The sequence below is a fragment of the Dendrobates tinctorius genome, unplaced genomic scaffold (genome assembly GCF_039654945.1).
Source record: "Dendrobates tinctorius isolate UK_male_01 unplaced genomic scaffold, ASM3965494v1 ptg000005l, whole genome shotgun sequence".
Taxonomy (NCBI): domain Eukaryota; kingdom Metazoa; phylum Chordata; class Amphibia; order Anura; family Dendrobatidae; genus Dendrobates; species Dendrobates tinctorius.
In genome coordinates, this window is record NW_027361673.1 from 29,242,758 (window position 1) to 29,268,770 (window position 26,013).

General features: G+C 43.0%; 1 protein-coding gene across 2 annotated transcripts in view; it reads right to left on the reverse strand.

The window, feature by feature from the left end:
• ENTPD3 (ectonucleoside triphosphate diphosphohydrolase 3) overlaps positions 1-26,013 on the reverse strand; it is a 120,065-nt gene that overhangs the window by 22,410 nt on the left and 71,642 nt on the right. For both annotated transcript variants that reach the window (XM_073569119.1, XM_073569108.1), the window contains exons 4-5: positions 16,670-16,820; positions 16,126-16,285 (exon numbers count right to left, since the gene is read on the reverse strand). In XM_073569119.1, the coding sequence (XP_073425220.1) occupies positions 16,126-16,285; positions 16,670-16,820 (311 nt within the window). The remainder of the gene's footprint in view (positions 1-16,125; positions 16,286-16,669; positions 16,821-26,013) is intronic.

Consider the following 26,013-nt stretch of genomic DNA (forward strand, 5'->3'; position numbering starts at 1 on the left):
CTCAACACCCAGCACTGCCACCAGCACTCAGGACCGGAGTGTGCGGCTGCATGTATTTCTATGCAGCTGATCGCTCCGGTCCTAACCGCTGGCGGCAGTGCCGGGTATTGAGGCGAGAGACTCGTGCGAGTTTCTCGCATTGCAGTTGCAAGTGTGACTCTGGCCTTAAAGGGAATCTGTCACCTATTTTTTGGCCTATGAGCTTCCGGCACCGCCATTGGGGGCTTACCTACAGAATTCTGTAATGCTGTAGATAAGCCCCCGATGTAACCTGAAAGATAACAAAAACGAGTTAGATTATACTCACCCGGGGGTCCGGTCCGATGGGTGTCGCAGTCCGGTCCGGTGCCTCCCATCTTCTAGCGATGACGTTCTCCTTCTTATTTCTGCCGTGGCTCCTGCGCAGGCATACTATGTCTGCCCTATTGAGGGCAGAGCCGAGTACTGCAGTGCGCAGGCGCCGGGAAAGGTCAGAGAGGTCCGGCGCCTGCGCACTGCAGTACTTTTTTCTGCCCTCAATGCAGAATGCTGTAGATAAGCCCCTGATGGAGGTGGCTGCAGCTTATATACGAAAAAATAGGTGACAGATTCCCTTTAAGAATGAATGGAATGGCAGAGCGTATGATCAATCCCTGCTCTATTCGTACGGGGCTTTTCTGGTAATTGGGATTGGTGGGGGTCTCAGTGGTCAAACCCCCTGCTATTGAGAAGTTATTTCTTACCCTAACAATAGGGAGTAATCCCCTGATGGCGGTAGCCGCATCTCATAGGCCAAAAAATAGGTGACAGATTCCCATTAACAGGCGTTCACTGACAATATATTTTCTGCATTGTGGAGATAAAGGACATGTCTCAATGGCAAAATAGAATGATGAGGTGGGAAATATCAATTTTTTAACCAATATAATCACAAAATATAATTTCAATTTCATCTGTTGCATTGTACTTACTGTAAGGCTATGTGTACACGGTGCAGATTCTGCTGCGGATCCGCAGCGTTTCAGGCTCTGCGGGTCCGCAGCAGAATCAGATGCATTGTACAGTACCATTGTTTTCAATGGTAAACTGGAAAACGCTGTGCACATGCTGCGGATTTTTCCACGCGGATTTGCTGTGGGTTCAAATCTGCAGCATGTGAATTCTTTGTGCGGATTCCGCTGCGGTTTCACACCTTCTCCATTGTAGAGGTGTGAAACCGCAGGGCTAAACCGCAGGCTAATCCGCAGGTAAACCACAGGTCTTTTGACCTGAGAATTTACCTGCGGATTTTTCCAAAAATCTACGTGTGCACATAGCCTAACATTAAAGTAAACATTCACCTGAGCTGTTTTAATAGAAAAAATCTGGAATAAATCCTGTATTTTAGTCTAGAGTTGCACTCAGAAGAATTATAGTCCAGAGCTGTAGCACAACTCAAGATATTGACAACTCTGTAGGGTTCGGGAGAGCCTTAGTTGGCTCCATGTCCCCTACTTGTCATCTTTTTAGCAAACTAAGTTTATATTTTAGCTTATGTATTTTGTGGTGGGTAACTATATTTAATCAGTGGTAGCCTATCGAGAGACCAACTGTTGTTCTTTTGGTGGCTTTTGATTTTTTGTCTGGTGTCTTGTGGCATTTTATGTTTATTATGTCCTCATCAATTCCTAGTATATTTGGACCCCAGCGCATGGAAATCTCTCAAGCATCATGTTATAAACTTGTTGCACTTTAATTATGGTATGTCCTCGGTTTTGGTGCCAAATTTATGTAAAGGTCATGGTTCTGGTGCTGTATTTTTTATTAAGGGCTGGTTCTGTGTTTATACTACAGTATGAGCTTAGATCTGATGCTGTATTTATGTTACAAGTTCGGCTCTGCTGCTGGAGTTATGATATTAGTTTGGTTCTGGTGCAGTGTTTATCTTTACAGTAAGAGCTTGGCTCTCGAGCTGCATTTATGTTACTGTATGAGATTGGTAGTGGTGCTGTCTGTATGTTATGAGTTTGGTTATTTTGTACTTTTGTTCTGAGCTTTGTTCTGGTTCTGTATTTATGTTATGAGACTTGTTTCTTTTAAATACAATATTTATTAAATTCCACATTAATTTCTAGGAGTAGAAATAATTTTCCATAGCATGATGCAACGCAAGGACAGTCCATTTACGGTATATCTTTGTCAATTAAGTAGAGACTCTATTGCTAACATTGTGAATCATAATGCTGTAAGCATTCACACTCAACTTGACAGGGCATCTATGCTTTATTTTAATGAGAAGAGAAGGCATCTGTGTCTGGGGTGACTCTCTTAACACACTGGCTGCTGCCCACTTATACTGTATATCAGTAGCTGAGTTTATTTCTTCCAGCGCTGCCTACTGATATATACGTACCCCAATGAATCAAAATTACATGGTATTATATGAACAATATTAGCGCCGCAGGGCCTTTCCCTTAGCGTCTCAGTAATGTCTTCAGCAGATAGTTGATGAATAGGGGGCAATAATGACATCAGCGGTCAATGTGTTATTCTATCTTCCCCATTAACATGCTGAAATCCAAAGTATCCCTTTCCTCCTTCCTCTAACATGCTCTGTTTATGTAGAGTTGCAGAGTACAAACATATAAGATTTAAGATCATCCACAGTTGCTCCTCTAATCGGCAGGTTCAACCAAGTTTGGTCAGCTTAAAGGGAACCTGTCACCAGAAAAAAAAAGCCATTAAACAGTATCAGTCAAGCCTAGGGGCGCGGTTACATTCAAAATGTAGACTGAACCAGGTCCGCCCTGTGACTGAAACCGGAACTAAAACCGGGGGAATAAAGTTCCTTTTCTCCCCACAGTGTTGCAGGTTAGTATTGCTATTAACCTGCAGATTAACCCCATATCTGCAGGTTGATAGCGTTTTTTTCTGGTTATAGGTTCCCTTTAATTAACAACCAGGACAATACAGATAATGTTTCATTCAAGTCGGACATACTCTTGAAATAAACTGTAGCAAAGCAGACACGAAAATCATACTCACAGGATTTGTCTTAAGCAGTGTGACTTATAGCTTCAGGAATGTTTAAAGAAATTTGTATGAATGTATAAGCCTATTACAAAAAAATGAGGTCATTATTTTAATAATCCTCCAATACCAGCTATATGGTGAAGAAGCACACGGTAATTAGTGTCAAAAAATAAATCCCCTGTCATTTTTTGTAGCAACTGGAAAACAGTGGAAAAAGGCAATGTTAAGTCATCTTTTTTTTCCTTTGATTCAATGTTATAGGGACTGTTTGTGGAGTATGGCAACTCTCAATAAGGCTTCCAGAGACCATCTTTACACTAGTCACACTTTCACCCCTATACAAGGATCTGGCCTCTGCTGTCAAAGCCACTGGGTTGTGTCCACAGAGTAGCAGCTGGCTGGTAAAACTAAATGCCAGTTATATATTAAACAAGCAGGGTGACAGGTAGTATGACTGAAAAAAAAAAAAAAATATATATTATACACACAGTATATATATATATATATATATATATATATATATATATATATATATATATATACTGTAAGTCTGTCAAGTTCAATCAAGGGATAAACCAGAGAGAAAGATCAAAAGCAAAATCAGCAGTCAATGACGAGGTCAGGAGAATTACCGGGTTCAGACCCCGAGTCAAAATCAGCAGACGAGTGAGGAGTTAAAGGGAAAAAACGCTATTCACCTGCAGATATTGGGTTAATCAGCAGGTTAATAGCGTTCCCATACTGCCAGCGCACTTAGAGCATTGCTGCCCTAAGAAAAAAACTTCTGGCAGCATTTGGCGTTCAGTCATGAGGGTGGTACCAGCGTGGGTGCAGTCACTGCTGAGTGTATAGAGAGCGGTGGCTATAACCGTGCCCCTGGAACTGACTGACAGCTGGCTCTAATTGCTTCCTCCATGCAAGCATGAACAATACAAGGTGTTCGGCCACCAATGGAAGACATATGTGACACCATATAACATTTTGATGTAAATACAGCAGGGGAGTTGAATTGTTGGGTATGGTTTACCTAGCACATTGGTAGGGCATTGTTTACTTTCACACACATCACTAATTTAATCAAAGTATGCTAATACTAACTTCCAAGCTCATGTGAGTATAACAAGACATTATGGTTTACACTTGAGAAAATCAGAAAAATACAGCAGTTTTCCAATTCAGTCAGGAAAAAAGCAAGTGTGTGCATGAGATTTTTTTAAATCTCATAGCTTTTGCTTGTACTGTAAAAAGCAGTTTTTAATTTGCATAAAAAAGCAGCAAGAATGCAGCAAGTGAACATAGCTTAACAGGTAACAAGTGAGATCAGGTTTTAGACTTGGCAATCAGGAATAGCACACCATGAGCAACATAAACACTATAGCTTGCAAATGACAGGATGTTAGTGGGAGGTTTAAATAGACCACAATCCATTTTGGCTGCTGAACTTTCCTTACTGTCTCCTCACTAGCCCAAGCCATTGGCTGGTTAGCAAGACCTTGTTACACAAAGACATTTTAATGGTGACAGCTGTGCAGCCATCATGATGCCAGGCAGGAGAAAGCAACGGGGACTTGGTTAGGTGATGAACATGCTACACAGCAAAACAGTAGACCTTAGATGAGGTAGAGGTGAGCCCGCCACTCACTAATGATGTCAGCAACACCATATTCCCTGTTCCCTGTCAGCATCACCTGCCAAGTCAGAATGATGGTGCAGATGGAGAAGCTTGGGCAGGTAAATATGTTATACCATTATAATTAATCATTTTAACCATTACATACTTTAGGGACGGCGGAACGCTCTAAATATAAAATAATAGAAAGTGCGTTCGCCGCCCGGGGTCCACCGTGCAGAGGTGTTAAACTGCTGCTATATAATGGCAGACACACAATATGGCGTTATATCGCACACGGGTTGAACGTCACCCGGTGTGCACTGGGCGTACTCTGTTATATTCACAGAGTCGCCTTAAGGCATAAACATAAATGCCGAGCCTGTTGACCTCACAGGTCTCAGCGGTGTGCACACACGGTATATGGTCACAGGACTCGGGCCCAAGACACAGGGTCGGTGTCCGTCTAGACCTACCGTGCGTGCGGCGTCGCTACCGCGGATGCCCCAAAGTGCTGCTGACCGCAGCGCGGCAACTGACTCAGCCGCTATACGACAATGCCCAGGAGGGGCGCACTGTCGGACGCTAGCTCTGTGGAGATGAGCACTGTGGCTTGTAGCATGCCACTGACTGGCGCTGACTCTAAGGCTAAGTCCCTATCCACACACATAATATCAGAGGGAGGGGATCTTAATGAGTCATTCGCAGGTTCATGCATCCATCATCATTCACACAGTAGCAATTAGAAACTACACTAACGCATGGCCCGAGCGGCCATGCGAACCTTTTATAGCCATGCGGGACCTTCCAGATCTCTGGGATGGACCAATCAGATCAGGAGAAGGACCTGAGCATGAGACTCCCGATCTCCAATGGGAGATCTTCTCATGAGCATGCCTAGTAGCCCGATGAGAGGACTTAGCCACTGGAGCGGCTTGCTGCAGGAGAGCCTGCGCTGCTATTGCTGATCCAGAGGTGGCAGCAGCAACCAGTCCTACAGAGCTGGTCTGAGCAGAGCGTCTGAGACGCCGAGATTGCTGTGCAGACTCCTGAGCGGTTGGAGGAGAATGGGAGACCGCTGGATGCAAGGCTCTAGATTCCCGCTGTGCAGTTGCAGGAACCTGACGCCTAACACATACAGAGTGGTTTGTAAAAATTGGAAGAACATATCTAGAGTTTTGCATTCATTCCAATTACATTTCTGATTATCAGGATATCAGAAAACATTTGTGGAGAAGGAACCACAAGCTGCCAATTATCTTTCTAGATAGAACATCAATGTTTGACTAGTTAGGGGTCCAACCCTGGCTATAGATGTCACAAAAAATACTTTTGCCTATGTTATTGTAAAAAAAAAAATCTAGTTCGATTGAGTTGTTACTGTTATTATTATTTACAAAGAAGTGGCCATTTTCTTCTTGTATTTCATAAGGACACACGTATAAATCTGTCCTCCTGTTAACTCTCCAACTTGAGTTCGTTATCTGGGTAAAGCATATCTGGTAAGCTTAATATCTTTCTCACAATGCAGTGTGTACAGAGATGTTATTAGCTGTATATCAGTCAGTGCTCAGTAGATGTAATTAGACACCTGTGTTTTTTCTATGTAAGCCGCATCACACTGAATACTTCCTGTAATTGTGTTAGCTGTGTGATCATCTGCCCAATACATACTTATGTCATTTGTATTCTTTATAGTTTTTCCGCTCGCTCGCATGTTCTATACTCTTCACAAATAAACAAGTTAGACTACAGAGAACAGTCTGCTTATTTTGTAAGACAGAGCCGTGGTTTATGCTGTATGCTGAATTGCACACCGTGTCAACGTGTATGAAGGCACAACAGCAGCAGTTCCGATGGCACAACCCCCCATTTTAATGCAATTTCATGTTGCTGACTAATGACACATAAAAAGGGGTGTTAAATTATTTTATATTCATATTATACCCCTATGTACTGTTATTAATTATTTTGCTATACTACATATTTTATATAATGGAAAGTAGGATTAAATCACGCAAGCCTTTTTGTACCTTTTAACACCTTAGTGAACAAGCCAATTTTGACCTTAATGATCAGGCCAAATTTTTGAAATCTGACCAGTGTCACTTTATCTGGTAATAACTCTGGAAGGTGTCATTGGATCGCAGTGAGTCTGAGAATGTTTTTTCATGAAATATTGTACTTCATGTTAGTAGTAGATCTTGGTCAATATGATTTGTGTATATTTATGAAAATATCGAAAATTTGACAAAAAAATTGAAAATTTAGCAGTTTTCAAATGTTAAATTTTTATGCCCTTTGATCAGATAGTTATACCACACAAAATAATTAATAGATAACATTTCCCATAGGTCTACTTTACATATGCATCATTTTTTTAAACATACTTTTTTGTTAGCATGTTCGAGGGGTTAAAACTTTAGCAGCAATTTCTAATTTTTTAAACAAATTTCAGATTTAAATGGATTTTGAGGGGCCTAAATATTGGAAACTCGCCAAAAGTAATACCATTTTAAAAACCGCACCTCTCAATTACTGTTGTTAAGGATATTTTTTAACCATACAGGTGCTACACACGAATTAATGAAAAGTGGATTGAAAAAAAAACTCTAAAATCTTGCTTTAGCCCCAAATCTCTCACTTTTGCAAGGGGTAATATCAAAAAGTGGACTCCACAGTTAGTTATCCACTTTTTTACAAGCGGTGCGATACCCCACATGTAGTCAGAAAGTTCTGTTCAGACAAACGGCAGGGCTTGGAAAAGAAGGAGCAATATTTGAATTTTGGAACATAAATTTGTCTGAAAGAGATGGTGGGAACTATGTCGCATTTGCAGGGCCCCTAAGATGCCTAAAATGCAGAACCCCTCATCAAAGGACCCCATTTTGGAAACTACACCCTTCAAGGGGATACTCACTTAGCAGCCACAAAACCAGGTCCGGCACGGGTTTTCCATAAAACAATCATAGTCCATGCATCATAAACCCACAGCAGTAACATAAACTTCATAGATTCAGCATAGCGTCCATGACAGAGTTCAGTTTGTAATCCCTGTGGTCACACAGGTTATGCTTACACAGGCTCTTCAGCCTCAGTTATCTCACCCATCAGGGTTCACTTATGGTTCCTTCACCGCGCTGCAGACGTCCATTCCCTCCAGGGAATTACCAGGCACGTGCAGCCATTCAAAACAGCGTTCACTTGCTGTCAGAAGGCAGCCCCATCTCTGTCAGACGGGACCTTCCAAAACGGACCAACCATGTCCCTGCATTCACTCTATGTGACCTACCCTGGCCACCTTATATGGTCCGTAGCCATGCCCACCGGGTCACATGGCTATGACCTCGTCGCAGGTCCTTTAACCACTCATACACACTTTACAATAGCGTTCTTAAACACACCCACTGGGTGGGTTTGTAGGTAACTGGGCACGCCAGTCTCCCCAGCTACCTGGAGTGTTCTCCCTGACACATTGAAACAGCACCTCAGCAGTATCACTGCTGATCAACACACACACATAAGTCTCCATCTTAAGGCCACCCACCTTGAGATACATAACGGTCATTCAGGATTCTGCCATTCATCCTCTCTCCTAGGACATCCACACAGTGCCCCCTAGCGGACACAGTGGTCACTACACCACAAGGTCTATACTGACCATTTTTGACCCACAGGTACGACACCGAATTTGATGACATTAGGTCGTCATATTGAAAAAGTTAATTTTTTCACAAAAATCTTGATTTAGCCCCAAATTTCTCACTTTTGCAAGAGGTAACGCCAAAAAATAGACCCCACAAGTTTGTTACCCACATTCTTACGAGTGCGGCAATACCACACATGTAGTCTAAAAGTTCTGTATGGACAAACAGCAGGGCTCAGAACAGAAGGGACACAATTTGAATTTTGGAACACAAATTTGACTATTTAGAATAGATTTTCATATTTGCAGATCCTGTGTGGTTCAAGAGCAACAGAAAACCCCTATACACTCTAATGTATTTATCTAGGGAGTTAGTAAGTAGTTTGATACCAACATTTTTAATGCAGTTGATGCAACACAAGTTTGAAAAATCGCAATTTGCATTTTTTTTCACTGTCACGTTCATGTATCTTTTTTGAACATTCTGAGGACCACGCTTTAAAATTTTGTTGACTAGTTTTTGAAGGATTTGTTGGTGTACATGTGGTAACCTTGATGAAGAAATAGAGTAATTATCTCTCAGATAATTTTACCAGGGATGCCAATTGTCTGGGGGCAGTTTAGTGGGTTTATTTGGCTGCCCATACCTTCATAAGTTAGATAGGTGCACATGTAAGTTACACCGCTCCACCATACTCACCCGACCTCCGCTCCCACGCCGCAGTTGGCCTCCGCTCCCACGCCGCCGCCTCTCTCCACCCGACGGCCGCGGCGGTCACCTGAGACGGGCTCACGACTGATGCCCTCCATGCATGCTATGCGCATGCGCCATAGGCTGCGGCCGCGCCTCCTTCCTACTTCTTATGCTCCGGCTGTGCCCTGACCCGGAAGCACCTTTTGACCAATGGCTGATCAGACGGGGCCATATCAGGCCGCTTCCCCCTGAGGGAGGCGCCTGATCGTTGTGTTTCCTAGCACTCTGGCCTCGCTTCATCGTGTGCTCTCTGCTCCTGCAGTTCCGTTCTCGGCTGCTCTCTGCAGCAGCCTCTCAGTCCTGCTACCCGTGTTCCTGGTTCTCTTCCGCAGTTCTGCCTCCTGTGTTTCTGTCGTCCTGCTCCAGTCCTGTCTCCAGTGTTCCTGCCGTCCTACTCCAGTCCTGTCTCCAGTGTTCCTGCCGTCCTACTCCAGTCCTGCCTTCAGCGTTCCTGCCGTCCTACTCCAGTCCTGTCTCCAGTGTTCCAGCCGTCCTACTCCAGTCCTGTCTCCAGTGTTCCTACTCCTGTCATTCCTTCTCGTTCCAGTCTTCTGTCTCACTTCTTTCCGGTCTCCTGGTTCCAGTCTTGTTCTGTCATTCTTTACTCCAGTCTCACAGTCTTACTCTGGTCCATCCTGAGCCGCCCCTCTCGGTACCGGCTACCGTGGTACTCGAACCCCTGGGCCTGCTCCTAACGGTCCCTGTATAGGGGTCGGTTCCACCTGGCAGCTCGCCCGGGGCCCCTCGGTGCCACGGTCCAGAGGTTCCACTCCTGAGGTTTCCTGCTCCAGACCACCCACGCTAACAATGTACCCTGTTGTGCTCTTGCACATTTTGTACAATCTAAGGACTCCTTCACACATCCTGATGATTTCTGAACTGGAAAAATCAGTACTGTTCATATCCGTGGTCCATGTCCGTGTGACATCCGTATGTACGTATGTGACAACCATGTATCTGTTTGCTGTCCGTGCATCACATCCATGTTTCATCCGTATGCCGTCTGTGTGTCCAGATGACACAAACCAGCACTTTGGAAAAGCAGTACAGTTACCGTATTTTTCGGACTATAAGATGCACCGGACCATAAGACGCATCCCAAATTTTCAGAAGGAAAATAGGGGAAAAAATGTGTCATATGGGGGTCCATCTTACAGTCTGAATTCAGCTTACCAGGGAAAGGATCGGCACAGGTGGAGGAGTGGTCACAGGGGTTGTTTGGTGGTCCAAGCTGGTGCGGTGGCCTCCGGGAAATCCCTTAACAAGACTGGTGTGGCGGCGGTGCTCTGTCTTGCGGCGGTGCTCTGTGGGGTGACTGTGCTCTCTCTGCTGGGGCGGCTGGGCTCTGTGCTGGGGCAGCGCCGCTCTGTGTTGGGGCAGTGGCAGCGCCGCTCTGTGCTGGGGCAGTGGCAGCGCGGCTCTGTCCTGGGGCAGTGGCAGTGCCGCTCTGTGCTCAAATTCAGATCTCAGCAACGGGAGACAAGATCTCAGGACTAGATCTGAATCTGAGCATGCGCCGCCCCCGGCGGCCATATTCCCGGAGGCCACCACATCGCAGCAATGGAGCTGAGGGGCTTTCACGAAATGCCGGCGGAGGCCCGCCGCACCACAGAGGCTCGCCATTGCAGCACCACAAAGCACCACCACACCACAGCCGCACCAGCCTGGGAAGGGAAGGGAGGCTGCATTGGAGCCGCCACCACCGGATTTGTAAGTATATTCCGACCATAAGACGCACCCCTATTTTCCCCAAATATTTTTTGGGAAAAAAGTGCATCTTATGGTCTGAAAAATACGGTAGCTGTTCCCAGGCGCCGGGTGCTGAAGGCAGCTCTCATAATTGTCGCCTGATCTTAATTAAATTTAAAAAATGGCCAGGACTCCTATGAAATTTTCATAACTAACACGGCTGGGGGCTGATGTTACTAATCTGGGAAAGGTGACAATATCCCAAAAGGTTCCCAGGCAATTAATAATAGCTCACAGATGTTTGATTAGCCTTTACTGGTTAGTTTATGGGGGACCTCCCAAAAAAAGACGTAGATTCCCCAAATATGGATTACGCCGTAATCCATCTCTGCTATATCTAGATTATAGTATGATGAGAATTTTCTCACGGTGCTAGCGGTGACGTCATGAAGGTTACGCCAGTTCATCGTCTGGCTCACAGTAAACTGAGCATGAGAACAGCTTTTCAAAAAAAGGCAGAGGGATGACAGCCCTTCTTTTCCTTGGATTGGAGACCCCTCAGGGAATGTATTTAGATGTGTGGTGAGCACCTTGAACCCCCTGGTGCTTCACAGAAGTTTATAACGTTGAGCTGTGAAAATAAAAAAATAATCACATTGTCTCCCCCAAAATGTTATTTTGGCCCCAAATTTTGCATTTTCATAAGGGTAATAGGAGAAATTGCTCCTTACATTTTGTTGTGCAATTTCTCCTGCTACCCTTATGAAAATGCAAAAATTGGGGTTAAAATAACATTTTTGTGGGGAAAATGTGATTTTTTTTTTAATTTTCAACAACACATAAACTTCTGTGAAGCACCTGGGGGTTAAAGGTGCTCATCACACATCTAAATACATTCACCGAGAGGTCTAGTTTCCAAAATGGGGTCACTTGTGGGTTTTTTGTCACTGTTTAGGCAGGGGAAAATGTGATTTTTGGATTTTCACAGCTCAACGTTATAAACTTCTGTGAAGCACCTGAGGGTTCAATGTGGTCAACACACATCTAGATCAGTTCCCTGAGGGGTCTAGTTTTCAAAATGGTGTCACTTCTGGGGGATTATATTCATAAGTAACCTGAGGCACAAACATTTTTTTAATTTTGCAGAAAAATATTTATTGAACATGGAACATGAAAAATACAGACTCCCCAACGTTTCGGCTAAACTAAGGCTAGTTTCACACTTGCTTTTTTTTGCAGCGCGTTTTTCCCGCAAAAAAACGCATTGAAAAAACGCATACAAAAGCATACAACTGCTGCGTTTTTTTCAAGCATTTTTATGAGCATGCATGAAAAAAACGCAGCGTTTTTATGCGTTTGTATGCGTTTTTAGTGCGTTTTTACCGCGTTTGCATTTTTTTCCAACATTAGGTGGCCCCTCACACTAACCCAAACTATGACTTTACTAACCCTAACCCTGACCCTAACCCTAACCCTGACCCTAACCCTAACCCTGACCGTAACCCTTAACCAAACCATACTTAACCCTAACCCTGACCCTAACCCTAACCCTGACCCTAACCCTGACCCTGACCCTAACCCTAACCCTAACCCTTAACCAAACCATACTTAACCCTAACCCTGACCCTAACCCTAACCCTAACCCTGACCCTAACCCTAACCCTGACCCTAACCCTAACCCTGACCCTAACCCTTAACCAAGCCATACTTAACCCTAACCCTAACCCTGACCCTAACCCTAACCCTAACCTTAACCCTTAACCAAACCATACCCTGACCCTAACCCTAACCCTGACCCTAACCCTAACCCTTAACCAAACCATACCCTGATCCTAACCCTGACCCTAACCCTTAACCAAACCATACCCTGATCCTAACCCTAACCCTGACCCTAACCCTAACCCTAACCAGGGCTGTGGAGTCGGTAAGCCAAACCTGCAACTCCGACTCCGACTCCGACTCCTCAATTTCTCTTACACCGACTCCGACTCCAACTCCGACTCCGACTCCACGACTCCGACTCCGACTCCCACACATATTGCTTATATTTAAGTGAAAAATTTATTGTAGTACAATGTGAACCTCAGACATTTAATCATTTTTATGATCCCATAATCAAGATATTTAGATAGAACAGAATATATATTGGTGTACTACCCGGTTTTCATTCTTTTTGGTACAGATACGATATGGATAGACAGATATGGATAAATGGATAGATAGAGCAGATTTCTAATCTGCTTTTGCTATTGAAAACATAATCTATGAGCTCAAAAACCTTTCAGGTGATGCGGTTTTTTAAAAAGATGATCAGCTTTTGCAGCTGAAAAACGTATCCTCAAAAAACACAGGAAAAACGCTGTGTGTGAATGTAGCCTTAGATCAGGAATAGAACAGCCATTTATAGGACATTTCATAACTTTCCCAAATTCCTATGAAAAAATATTCAGCACATCCTGCATTGAATTACTGTACCCAATTTATTATATATTTTAGGAGTCGGAGTCGGTCCATTTTATACCGACTCCAACTCCGACTCCGACTCCACCAAAATGAGCACCGACTCCGACTCCACGACTCCGACTCCACAGCCCTGTCCCTAACCCTAACCCTAAACCCCCTTAACCAACCCTAACTCTAACCCAAACCCCTAAATTCCATTGTCTAAACTAATGGTAAAAAAAAAAACGCATGTGCAAAAAAACGCATACATAAGCATGCCAATGCGCACATATGCTCACCATAGACTTATAATGGGTGTCTTGCTGTAAAAAAACGCATTGCGCGCACATGCGTTTTTTTGAGGCAAGTCGGACGCTCAAAAAATGCAACAGGTTGCATTTTGTGCGCCCGAGCGCATACCGCAAAAAAACGCATGCGCGGTAAAACGCGTACAAACGCATGTGTATGCGCACATAAGCGCATCCCATGCAAAGTATAGGAAAAAAAACGCATGCGCTATTTAGCGCTAAAATACCGCGAAAAAAAACGCAAATGTGAAACCAGCCTAAGCCTTTATCAAGGGTTTATCTATAAAAAGAATAACCATAACATAAAATCAACAAAGTATGTTGGGAAAATTTTCATTATCATACAAAATCAATTCTTTAATCAGATTATGTAGATATTTTTTGCCAGCATAAATAAGAAAAAAGAAACAATTCCATCCAGTAGGTGTATCATAATTTTCTGTTAAGAAGAAAACACATTACATATGTAAGTATATGCGCACATATAAAAAGTAAAAGTGTATATAAAAAAACAAAACAATAAGGTGAACGCCAGAATAATACCTGTATAATCAAGTATAAAAAGAGAGAAATTAATCCAGCTCACCGCACTGCCTTGCTGGTAGGATCCAGATCCTGCGCACGGATTTGACTAGGCAGTCAATCAATAATAGGAAAGAAAAAAGAAGTTCCAGCGCCAGGAATGGAAAATTAAAAATCCATTTTATTGTGCCATTGCATATTAAAATTCCAGCAGGTACAGCATATCTGTCGGATGACTACAGAACAACGCGTTTCGACGCCTCAGGTCTTAATCATGTACAGGGGACCCTGTACTCATTGTGTGCATTTAATACAGGTCTGTTTATGGCATCTTTCTTTTATTCTCTTGGGCTATATTTTTATTTTTGGACACTTAGAATTTTCCCTTTTTGTTTTGTCCTTTAGAACATTTAAGAGTGGAACACTTGATTATACAGGTATTATTCTGGGGTTCATCTTATTGTTTTGTTTTTTTATATACACTTTTACTTTTTATATGTGCGCATATACTTACATATGTAATGTGTTTTCTTCTTAACAGAAAATTATGATACACCTACTGGATGGAATTGTTTCTTTTTTCTTATTTATGCTGGCAAAAAATATCTACATAATCTGATTAAAGAATTGATTTTGTATGATAATGAAAATTTTCCCAACATATTTTGTTGATTTTATGTTATGGTTATTCTTTTTATAGATAAACCCTTGATAAAGGATTAGTTTAGCCTAAACGTTGGGGAGTCTGTATTTTTCATGTTCCATGTTCAATAAATATTTTTCTGCAAAATTAAAAAAATTTTTGTGCCTCAGGTTATTTATGAATATATTGCTCTTTTTCCTGGTGGCTTGGTTAGCTTTCCCCATTCTCTATTATTACTTCTGGGGGATTTTCACTGTTTAGGTACATCAGGGGCTCTCTAAATTTTCCAGAAAATTGTGCATTTAAAAAGGCAACCGGTGCCAATTCCCTTCCGAGCCCTGCCGTGCTCCCAAACAGTGGTTTTCCCCCACACATAGAGTATCGGCATGCTCAGGAAAAATTGCACAACAAATTTTTTGATCCATTTTTTCCTATTACCCTTGTGAAAATAAAAAAATGGGTCTAAAGTAAAATTTTTGTGAAAAAAAAGTTAAATGTTCCTTTTTTTCCACATTACAAAAATTCATGTAAAGCACCTGAAGGGTTAATACATTTTTTGAATGTGGTTTTAAGCAACTTGAGGGGTGCCATTTTTAGAATGGTGTCACTTTTGGGTATTTTCTATCATACAGAGCCCTCAAAGTGACTTCAAATGTGAGGTGGTCCCTAAAAAAATGGTTTTGAAAATTTTGTTGGAAAAAGGAGAAATCACTGGTCAACTTTTACCCCTTATAGCTTCCTAATAGGAAACATATTGTTTCAAAAATTGTGCTGATGTCAAGCAGACATGTGGGAAATGTTATTTAGTAACTATTTTGTGTGACAAATCTCTGATTTAAATTGCAAAATTTCTCCAAATTTCCATTTTTTTCACAAATAAACGCAAATTATATTGACTTTTTTTACCCCTATCATGAAGTACAATATGTCACAAAAAAACATTCTCAGAATCAGTGGGATCCTTTGAAGCGTTCCAGAGTTATTACCTTATAAAGGGACAGGGGTCAGAATTGTAAAAATTGGCGTCGTCATTAACGTGCAAACCCCCTTTGGAGGATAAAGGGGTTAAACATGCAACCACCTCACTCTTCCTTAAACTGATTGTCTCCTTTATTATTGTAAACATGTTGAGGACATGATTTTGCAGCACTCGTGATATAAAAGTTTTACAGGTTCTCTCTCTTTGTGAAGTGTCCCCTGCTTCACACATGAAGGGTTTTTCAATTGGAAGATGCTGATGGACATAAGCTGGTCATATGCTCCTCCACCATCAGCCATTAAAGTGGACAATCATTTCAGAAGCCATGCTTTGACTTGTCCTACTTGATAAGCTATTGTCCCCCATTACGACTCCCATGTATCTTGAAACCCCCTGAGCAACATGTCACCTTGAACTACTTTTCCGATATTGGTGACTACTTATTCATGCAGACCTGCATAAACTGGACAAAGAATGATTATGAGATATATGACCTACCAGGCTTAAAAGTGGAATAGAAAGCATGCATTTTTTTTACACACCTCTAAGAAATTTCCCATTAAATAGTTGACTGTAATCCATCCGTAAACCCCTTCTTCCTGACCTGTAATGATGTGAGCTCCTCTAAAATCAAATGGCTGGGTTTGGAAGTAGTTCTCAATACTGAAAAGGACTCCTTGAGCAGCACTTTCATTTTTCAACCTAAGTAGTTTAAAGGGAAAAAAAACACTGAGAACATGGAAAGTAGATCTTCAATATCAGGCCTAATACACATGTGCGCCCTAGTATTCTCCTTTATAGTACATGCAGTGTTTTAGGAAAATCTCTTTAAAGATATTTTACGGTTTAGAATTTGTAAGCTTTAAATAACGGATAAGGCACAGTATCTGTATAGCAAATCATAGGCATGTTCACACATCTGATCCATGTATTGAATGAGTAGCATGTAATCACATACGGCACATCCAACAATAGTCCCCAAGATTCCCACTGAGGGACATAATTTGTACGGTGCTCATTGGCACGAAACTGTGTCTTGCGATGTAATGATGGAAAATCTGACACATTTCCTAATAAGTCACTTACCTGAGAAGTCTCATTCCTGCTGTGGCTCCCAAATATACAGGGGTGCTGTTCTGCTGATTAAATGGAATGACACTTATAACTTTCTTCATGCAGTTGTCAATGTTCTTAGCAGCTTTTTCAGGCTCGCTGTCATAGCTGGAAATCCCAAGTCCTTCAATAACAAATCAAAGTATTTGGAACTTTCTTGAATTACATGCAGCTTTATATTTGTAATTACATGTTCTTCTAATTTGAAGAATTATTAATAGGTATTATCGGAAAATGTATCATAAAGTTTTTATGTCAAACATATTCTTTAAGAATTTGTAAAATTTTATTTTTCAAGCCATCACACTCGTATATAAGAAAAATCCTTAAATCTTGCAGTTTTCACTCGGACTACAATGAAACACCATTCACAATAGATGATGGTTGCAGCTAAGTTTCTCCACCTCCCTGCACAGCGGTCCTTGTGGTCCCCAGGTTACAGGGGGCAGCTGTAAGGCTGTGTGCCCACGTAGCGATTTTTAAGCGTTTTTGCCGCGATTTTCGGCGCGAAAACGTTTAAAAATCGTGTACAGAACGCCCCCATGAATTCCTATGGCATTCCGCACATGCTGTGCTAATGCTGCGCTTTTTTCCGCGGCGGAATCGCATTGCGGAAAAAATCGCAGCATGCTCATTCTTTTGTGCGGAATCGCAAAGAATTGCCACGATTCCGCTCCCATAGGAATGCATGAGAATCGCTTACTTCCCGCATGTGGCTATGCCCACCATGCGGGAAGTTAAGCGTCTCATGTGCGGTTGGTACCCACGGTGTGGAGGAGAGGAGACTGTCCTCCAGGCCCTGGGTACCATACCCCTGTAAAAAAAAGAATAAAAAATAAAAAATCGGGGTATATTTACCTTCCGGCGTCCCGCGCTGCATTCCCGGCCTAAGCGTTCCCAGTAATGCCTTGCGGCAAGGCCCTATGATGACGTGGTCTCGCGAGATCGCTATAGCAACGCGAGACTACGTCATCACAGGTCTAGCAAGGCATCGCTGGGAACGCTGAGGCCCGAGATGACAGCGCGGGACGCCGGAAGGTAAATATACCCTGATTTTTTTATTTTTTTTAGCATTTTAACATTCTATCTTTTACTATTGATGCCGCATAGGCAGCCTCAATAGTAAAAACCTGGTCACACTTGTCAAACACTATGTTTGACGAGTGTGACCAACCTGTCAATCACTTTCCAAGCGATGCTTCAAATCGCTTGGAAAGTGCTTGAATATCGCACGCGAAAATCGCGGCAAAATCGCGATCATAATCGCGGTAAAATCGCTGTGAAATCGCGCGGAAAAAAACGTGCGATTTCTGGGAAGGAGTCCGGTTTTCTGTGTGCGTTTTAACACGCAACGTGGGCACATAGCCTAAAGCTTATGTCTGAATTCTATTAACTGCAATTTACACAGAACCAGTCAGCCCAGAATGACTATTCAAACCAAGTTCCCACGCTCAGTGCACCCTTGTTTTGGCCAAACATCCTCCTACCTACTTATCTTGCCTCTATCTCCACCCTTTTCTGGCTCATTAAAGCCAGGTTCGTTTATTAAAGATGAGGGGTGAAGATAGAGGGAAAAGAGTAGGTGAGCAGGTGCACTTAAATGTTTGGCCACCGTGCGCCTGTACTTGATTTGAACAACCATTCTGTCTTGACAGACTCCCTTTAAAAGGAACCTGCCATAGTCAAAAAACGCAATTTACCAGCACATATGAGGTCAATTTGCCCAGATGCGATGTAGAGTGAACTGTCAATCAAAGTTCTGGGGAGTGAATACAGGCCACCGCTCACAATATAGTGAGCGATGAATATATCTGCTGCATGCACACCTCTAGGACTGCAAGCCAACGGTTCTCTGGAGGATATAAGTTTCTCCCTGTTGCTGCGCTTTCAGCAAGGCGGCCAGTGGCAGCATTTTATTTACACAAGATTAATGCCATATCTGCAGGTATATAATAGTTTGTTTTTTTACAAATGATAGGTGCTCTTTCAAGATGGTTGATCCAATGATCATGAAAAGAAAGCAAGTATACTAGGAGAGATATACGGCACTGCTGGTAAGATGGTGAGGTGCCCAGGTAGGGTATGGAAACTTGGCAATCATAATTTGTAGAAGATAAACACAATTTAATGGCAATCCAAAAGCTTGTTAACGTTTCGGTCTTTGCAGACCTTCATCAGAACTTATTGCCACCTGTGATGTTCTTGTGTTTTTCTTAGGATAGCGCTATGTAGTGATGTGATCTGTGTCGCTGAGCGCCATTCTACAGCAACGCTGATCACATTAATACATAGCCAAGTTTCTATACTTATTAGAAAACAAGTATAGATTGGAAAAAAGGTATGTTCAGTATATGGCTGTAATTAGTAAAAAATATAGTTGATACACTCTGTTAGCTTTTAGCCTTTGCTTTGAAAAGATACTGTATGCCGACATCTCCACAGACATTCATATAGTGAAATTTCAGCGCTGAAATCTCATCTCCCGAGATCTTGGTGCCAAGATCTCCATCTGCGAATGCACCGCCCCCCGGCGGCCATTTTCCCGGAGTCCACCGCACAGGAAACCACAAAACTGCTGGGGCTGTGGCCTTTTACAAAATGTCGACAGAGCCCCACGCAGCACCGGAAACCCCCCAGCAGCACTGAAGACCCCAGCAGCACCACCGGGCACCACCTCATCCCAGCCTGCAGCAACAGTACCGGTAAGGTATATACGCATTATAAGATGCACCCCCATTTCTCCCCCAAATTGAGGGGAAAAATGCATCTTATAATCCATAAAATACGGTATTTATTTAAATAATTTAAAAAACAGCATGGGGAGCCTTTTACTCTTGATAACCAGACTTGCTGACAGCTGACGGGTGCAGCCCCCAGCTGTCAGTTTTGCCTGGCTGGTTATAGAAAATACAGGGAAACCCACGCTGGATTTTTTATTTCTTGCGCAGGCGGGTGATGAATACTCCCATCAGCCGCTCCTGCTGTCACTGTTATTAGTCACAGTAGGTGTAGGCTGATGGGAGTAATAGTTCTATCAGCTACCACCTGCTCTCATTGTTATCACTTGAATATAACTATCATCATTCTCCCCTGCTCGTGATGATCGCCGGCAGAGCAGAGAAGAATGATGAGAGCAGTCTTCAGCACCCGGCACCGGGGAACAGCGCTTGCTGTACAGCTAATTCTCAGGCGCCAGGATGTCTCTGGTATGTGTAAAAATGGTCACCACACGTACCCGAGACAGAGACATGTGAAAGACCCCTTAGGAGCAGAGGAGTAGTGTAAGGGTATGTGCACACATTGAGGATTTGCTCTTGTAAAAATCTGCATGGATTCTTCCTCACTTGGCAGAAAACGCAGTTGAAATCCGTGCGTTATTATGCGGATTTTCATGCGGATTTTTCATGAGGATTTGTCTGCGGATTTGCAAGCTAAATAAAGATGTATTATTTAACAAAAAAAAAATTGTGATGTAATTTCCTTGTCCAACCTCTTTTACATTCTCCATTGAAGACCATAATATCATTTCATACCATGTTCAAATATAATGTTTACACACACAAAACAAATATAAGTGAATATAATATATCTATATACAACTGAGTGTATGTAAGTATGTGTGTGTGTCAAGCCATGCCCACTCCACATAGCCACACTCACTCCACACGCAATACCCCGTATAATAAATATCTAATCTAATATACAGTTGTGGCCAAAAGTATTGACACCCCTGCAATTCTGTCAAATAATAATGTTTCTTCCTGAAAATGATTGCAAACACAAATTCTTTGGTATTATTATCTTCATTTAATTTGTCTTAAATGAAAAAACACAAAAGAGAATGAAGCAAAAAGCAAAACATTGATCATTTCACACAAAACTCCAAAAATGGGCCAGACAAAAGTATTGGCACACTCAGCCTAATACTTGGTTGCACAACCTGTAGCCAAAATAACTGCGACCAACCGCTTCCGGTAACCATCAATGAGTTTCTTACAATACTCTGCTGGAATTTTAGACCATTCTTCTTTGGCAAACTGCTCCAGGTCCCTGATATTTGAAGGGTGCCTTCTCCAAACTGCCATTTTTAGATCTCTCCGCAGGTGTTCTATGGGATTCAGGTCTGGACTCATTGCTGGCCACCTTAGAAGTCTCCAGTGCTTTCTCTCAAACCATTTTCTAGTGCTTTTTGAAGTGTGTTTTGGGTCATTGTCCTGCTGGAAGACCCATGACCTCTGAGGGAGACCCAGCTTTGTTGGTAGTCTTCAGACTTCATTACGCCATGCACACGGTCAAGCAGTCCAGTGCCAGAGGCAGTAAAGCAACCCCAAAACATCAGGGAACCTCCGCCATGTTTGACTGTAGGGACCATGTTCTTTTCTTTGAATGCCTCTTTTTTTCTCCTGTAAACTCTATGTTGATGCCTTTGGCCAAAAAGTTCTACTTTTGTCTCATCTGACCAGAGAACATTCTTCCAAAATGTTTTAGGCTTTTCCAGGTAAGTTTTGGCAAACTCCAGCCTGGCTTTTTTATGTTTCGGGGTCTTCCTGCGTCTCCTACCATACAGTCCCTTTTCATTCAGACGCCGACGGATAGTACGGGTTGACATTGTTGTACCCTCGGACTGCAGGGCAGCTTGAACTTGTTTGGATGTTAGTCGAGGTTCTTTATCCAACATCCGCACAATCTTGCGTTGAAATCTCTTGTCAATTTTTCTTTTCCGTCCACATCTAGGGAGGTTAGCCACAGTGCCATGGGCTTTAAACTCCTTGATGACACTGCGCACGGTAGACTCAGGAACATTCTGGTCTTTGGAGATGGACTTGTAGCCTTGAGATTGCTCATGCTTCCTCACAATTTGGTTTCTCAAGTCCTCAGACAGTTCTTTGGTCTTCTTTCTTTTCTCCATGCTCAATGTGGTACACACAAGGACACAGGACAGAGGTTGAGTCAACTTTAATCCATGTCTACTGGCTGCAAGTGTGATTTAGTTATTGCCAACACCTGTTAGATTCCACAGGTAAGTTATAGGTGCTGTTAATTACATAAATTAGAGAAGCATCACATGATTTTTCGAACAGTGCCAATACTTTTGTCCACCCTCTTTTTTATGTTTGGTGTGGAATTATATCCAATTTGGCTTTAGGACAATTCTTTTTGTGTTTTTTCATTTAAGACAAATTAAATGAAGATAATAATACCAAAGAATTTGCGTTTGCAATCATTTTCAGGAAGAAACTGAGTATTATCTGACAAAATTGCAGGGGTGTCAATACTTTTGGCCACAACTGTATATATATATATATCTCTATATATAAATCTGAATGTGTGTGTGTATCACCAACCAATCACAAAGCAGCAGAGTGGGACACCAACCAATCATGAAGCAGCAGAGCGGGGCTGAGGACGGATACAGCAGGACAGTGCATGGAGAGCGGGGCTGTGGAGGAAGACAGTCTTCAGGGCCGAATAGTGCCAGCACCCTCCCAACCCTGTCCCGGATCAGTTGGCACTCCCCGTCGCTAACTTCGCTATCCCTCTCTCCCCTGCAGCTTCCCGGCCTAAATTTAGTCCCCGGCTTCTACTGCGGCCTACTACAGCGCTAGGCCACGCTCCCCAAAGGCCGCCCAATCACAAGCACTGCAGCTCCGCTCTAGCTCTGCCCACTCCACCCAGCTTCACCCACTCCGGACGACCGCGCTAGGCCACGCCCCCGCAGACCGCCCAATCACATGCGCTGCAGCTCCGCTCTAGCTCCGCCCACACTAACAATCTGCGCACCTCTCTCTCCTGGTCCCGGCGTCACTGCGTGTGGTGCATGGAGAGTGGTGCTGTGGAGGAAAGAAGACAGCGAGGCTGTAGAGGGAGAGAGCAGGAGAGCAGGGCTGTGGACGAAGCGACCGGTACTGTGGAGGGACTCCGTGACACAGCTGTAGAGCACGGCTGCGGAGGGATAGAACGGGACGGCAGGTGGAGAGCGGGGTTGCGGAAGGAGAGAGCGTGATGGTAGATGGAGAGCGGGGCTGTGGAAGGAGAGAGCGTGATGGCGGGTGGAGAGCGGGGCTGTTAAGGAAGACAGCGGGACCCACAGTTAGGTACTATGCCCGGGCAACGCCAGGCTCTTCAGTTAGTATATATATATATATATATATATATAAATAAAAGCAACAGTTTTCCTTGTTGATAGTTTATGGTGTTATTGTCCCTCTATAAAGCTGTAAATAACAATTTATTACCTTGCCGACACAGACCACCCTCTGACACAGACTGCAGGGGGAGCTCAGAATCAGGAACTTCTCTTTGTCTGGCATGAAGCATCTTATTAACTTAAAAATTCAAACACAGATTAAAAAAAGAAACACAAGACGGATGTCTCCAACCCAGGTATCATTTTAATCGGTGTAACAGCGCCCACCTGACAATGCCTGGTTCGCTTTAAACTTATTTATACAGCTACAACTAATGCCACTCTAAATTAGTCCTTCTTTACAATTTCTAACTAAATGTTACTACACTCAGGGGGTGGAGCCGCCACTCTGAAGTGATCTGTGCTGTGAGAACACTGCGCCTCCACCATGTACAGATGGGAGGGAACCTGGAGATCACATACAGGTATATAGTATATACGGGGGAGATGACATACAGGTATATACTATATTCAGGGGAGATGACATACAGGTATATACTACAGTTAGGTCCATATATATTTGGACAGAAACAACATTTTTCTAATTTTGGTTCTAGACATTAGCACAATGAATTTTAAACAAAACAATTCAGATGCAGCTGAAGTTCAGACTTTCAGCTTTCATTTGAGGGTATCCACATTAAAATTGGATGAAGGGTTTAGGAGTTTCAGCTCCTTAACATGTGCCACCCTGTTTTTAAAGGGACCAAAAGTAATTGGACAATTGACTCCAAGGCTATTTCATGGACAGGTGTGGCCAATATACAGTGGGGAAAAAAAGTATTTAGTCAGTCAGCAATAGTGCAAGTTCCACCACTTAAAAAGATGAGAGGCGTCTGTAATTTACATCATAGGTAGACCTCAACTATGGGAGACAAACTGAGAAAAAAAAATCCAGAAAATCACATTGTCTGTTTTTTTTTTCATTTTATTTGCATATTATGGTGGAAAATAAGTATTTGGTCAGAAACAAGCAATCAAGATTTCTGGCTCTCACAGACCTGTAACTTCTTCTTTAAGAGTCTCCTCTTTCCTCCACTCATTACCTGTAGTAATGGCACCTGTTTAAACTTGTTATCAGTATAAAAAGACACCTGTGCACACCCTCAAACAGTCTGACTCCAAACTCCACTATGGTGAAGACCAAAGAGCTGTCAAAGGACACCAGAAACAAAATTGTAGCCCTGCACCAGGCTGGGAAGACTGAATCTGCAATAGCCAACCAGCTTGGAGTGAAGAAATCAACTGTGGGAGCAATAATTAGAAAATGGAAGACATACAAGACCACTGATAATCTCCCTCGATCTGGTGCTCCACGCAAAATCCCACCCCGTGGGGTCAGAATGATCACAAGAACGGTGAGCAAAAATCCCAGAACCACGCGGGGGGACCTAGTGAATGAACTGCAGAGAGCTGGGACCAATGTAACAAGGCCTACCATAAGTAACACACTACGCCACCATGGACTCAGATCCTGCAGTGCCAGACGTGTCCCACTGCTTAAGCCTGTACATGTCCGGGCCCGTCTGAAGTTTGCTAGAGAGCATTTGGTTGATCCAGAGGAGTTTTGGGAGAATGTCCTATGGTCTGATGAAACCAAACTGGAACTGTTTGGTAGAAACACAACTTGTCGTGTTTGGAGGAAAAAGAATACTGAGTTGCATCCATCAAACACCATACCTACTGTAAAGCATGGTGGTGGAAACATCATGCTTTGGGGCTGTTTCTCTGCAAAGGGGCCAGGACGACTGATCCGGGTACATGAACGAATGAATGGGGCCATGTATCGTGAGATTTTGCGTGCAAACCTCCTTCCATCAGCAAGGGCATTGAAGATGAAACGTGGCTGGGTCTTTCAACATGACAATGATCCAAAGCACACCGCCAGGGCAACGAAGGAGTGGCTTCGTAAGAAGCATTTCAAGGTCCTGGAGTGGCCTAGCCAGTCTCCAGATCTCAACCCTATAGAAAACCTTTGGAGGGAGTTGAAAGTCCGTGTTGCCAAGCGAAAAGCCAAAAACATCACTGCTCTAGAGGAGATCTGCATGGAGGAATGGGCCAACATACCAACAACAGTGTGTGGCAACCTTGTGAAGACTTACAGAAAACGTTTGACCTCTGTCACTGCCAACAAAGGATATATCACAAAGTATTGAGATGAAATTTTGATTCTGACCAAATACTTATTTTCCACCATAATATGCAAATAAAATGAAAAAAAAAACAGACAATGTGATTTTCTGGATTTTTTTTCTCAGTTTGTCTCCCATAGTTGAGGTCTACCTATGATGTAAATTACAGACGCCTCTCATCTTTTTAAGTGGTGGAACTTGCACTATTGCTGACTGACTAAATAATTTTTTTCCCCACTGTACAGGAGGAGATGACATACAAGTATATGCTATATACAGGAGGAGATGACATACAAGTATTTACTATATGCAGGGGACATGACATACATGTATATACTATATACAGGAGGAGATGACAGACAGCGACAATTTATGCGCAATATAATCATTATAATTTGTAATTTGTTATTACTAACTACTGTTAGTTACTATGCCCGGGCAACGCCGGGCCCTTCAGCTAGTGTGTGAATATATATATATATATATATATATATATATATACACACACACATACATACACTAGCTGAAGAGCCCGGCGCTGCCCGGGCATAGTAACTAACTACGGTTAGTTATAACAAATTATAATGATTATATATATATATATATATATATATATATATATAAAGATGAGTGTAGAGCCCCGCCCACTCCGCATAGCCACATTCACTATAATATCCCACATGATCCCATGATCCCGTCAGCCAGAGCTACCGGACTACTACCCCTAATATCCCACATCATCCCATCAGCCAGTGCCACTGGACTACTACCCCTAATATCCCACATCATCCCGTCAGCCAGAGCCACCGGAGTACTACCACTAATATCCCACATCATCTAGTCACAGCAGCCGGACTACTACCCCAAATATCCCACATCATCCCATCAGCCAGAGACACCGGACAACTACCACTAATATCCCACATCATCCCGTCACAGCCGCCGGACTACTACCCCTAATATCCCACATCATCCAGTCAGCCAGAGCCACCAGACTA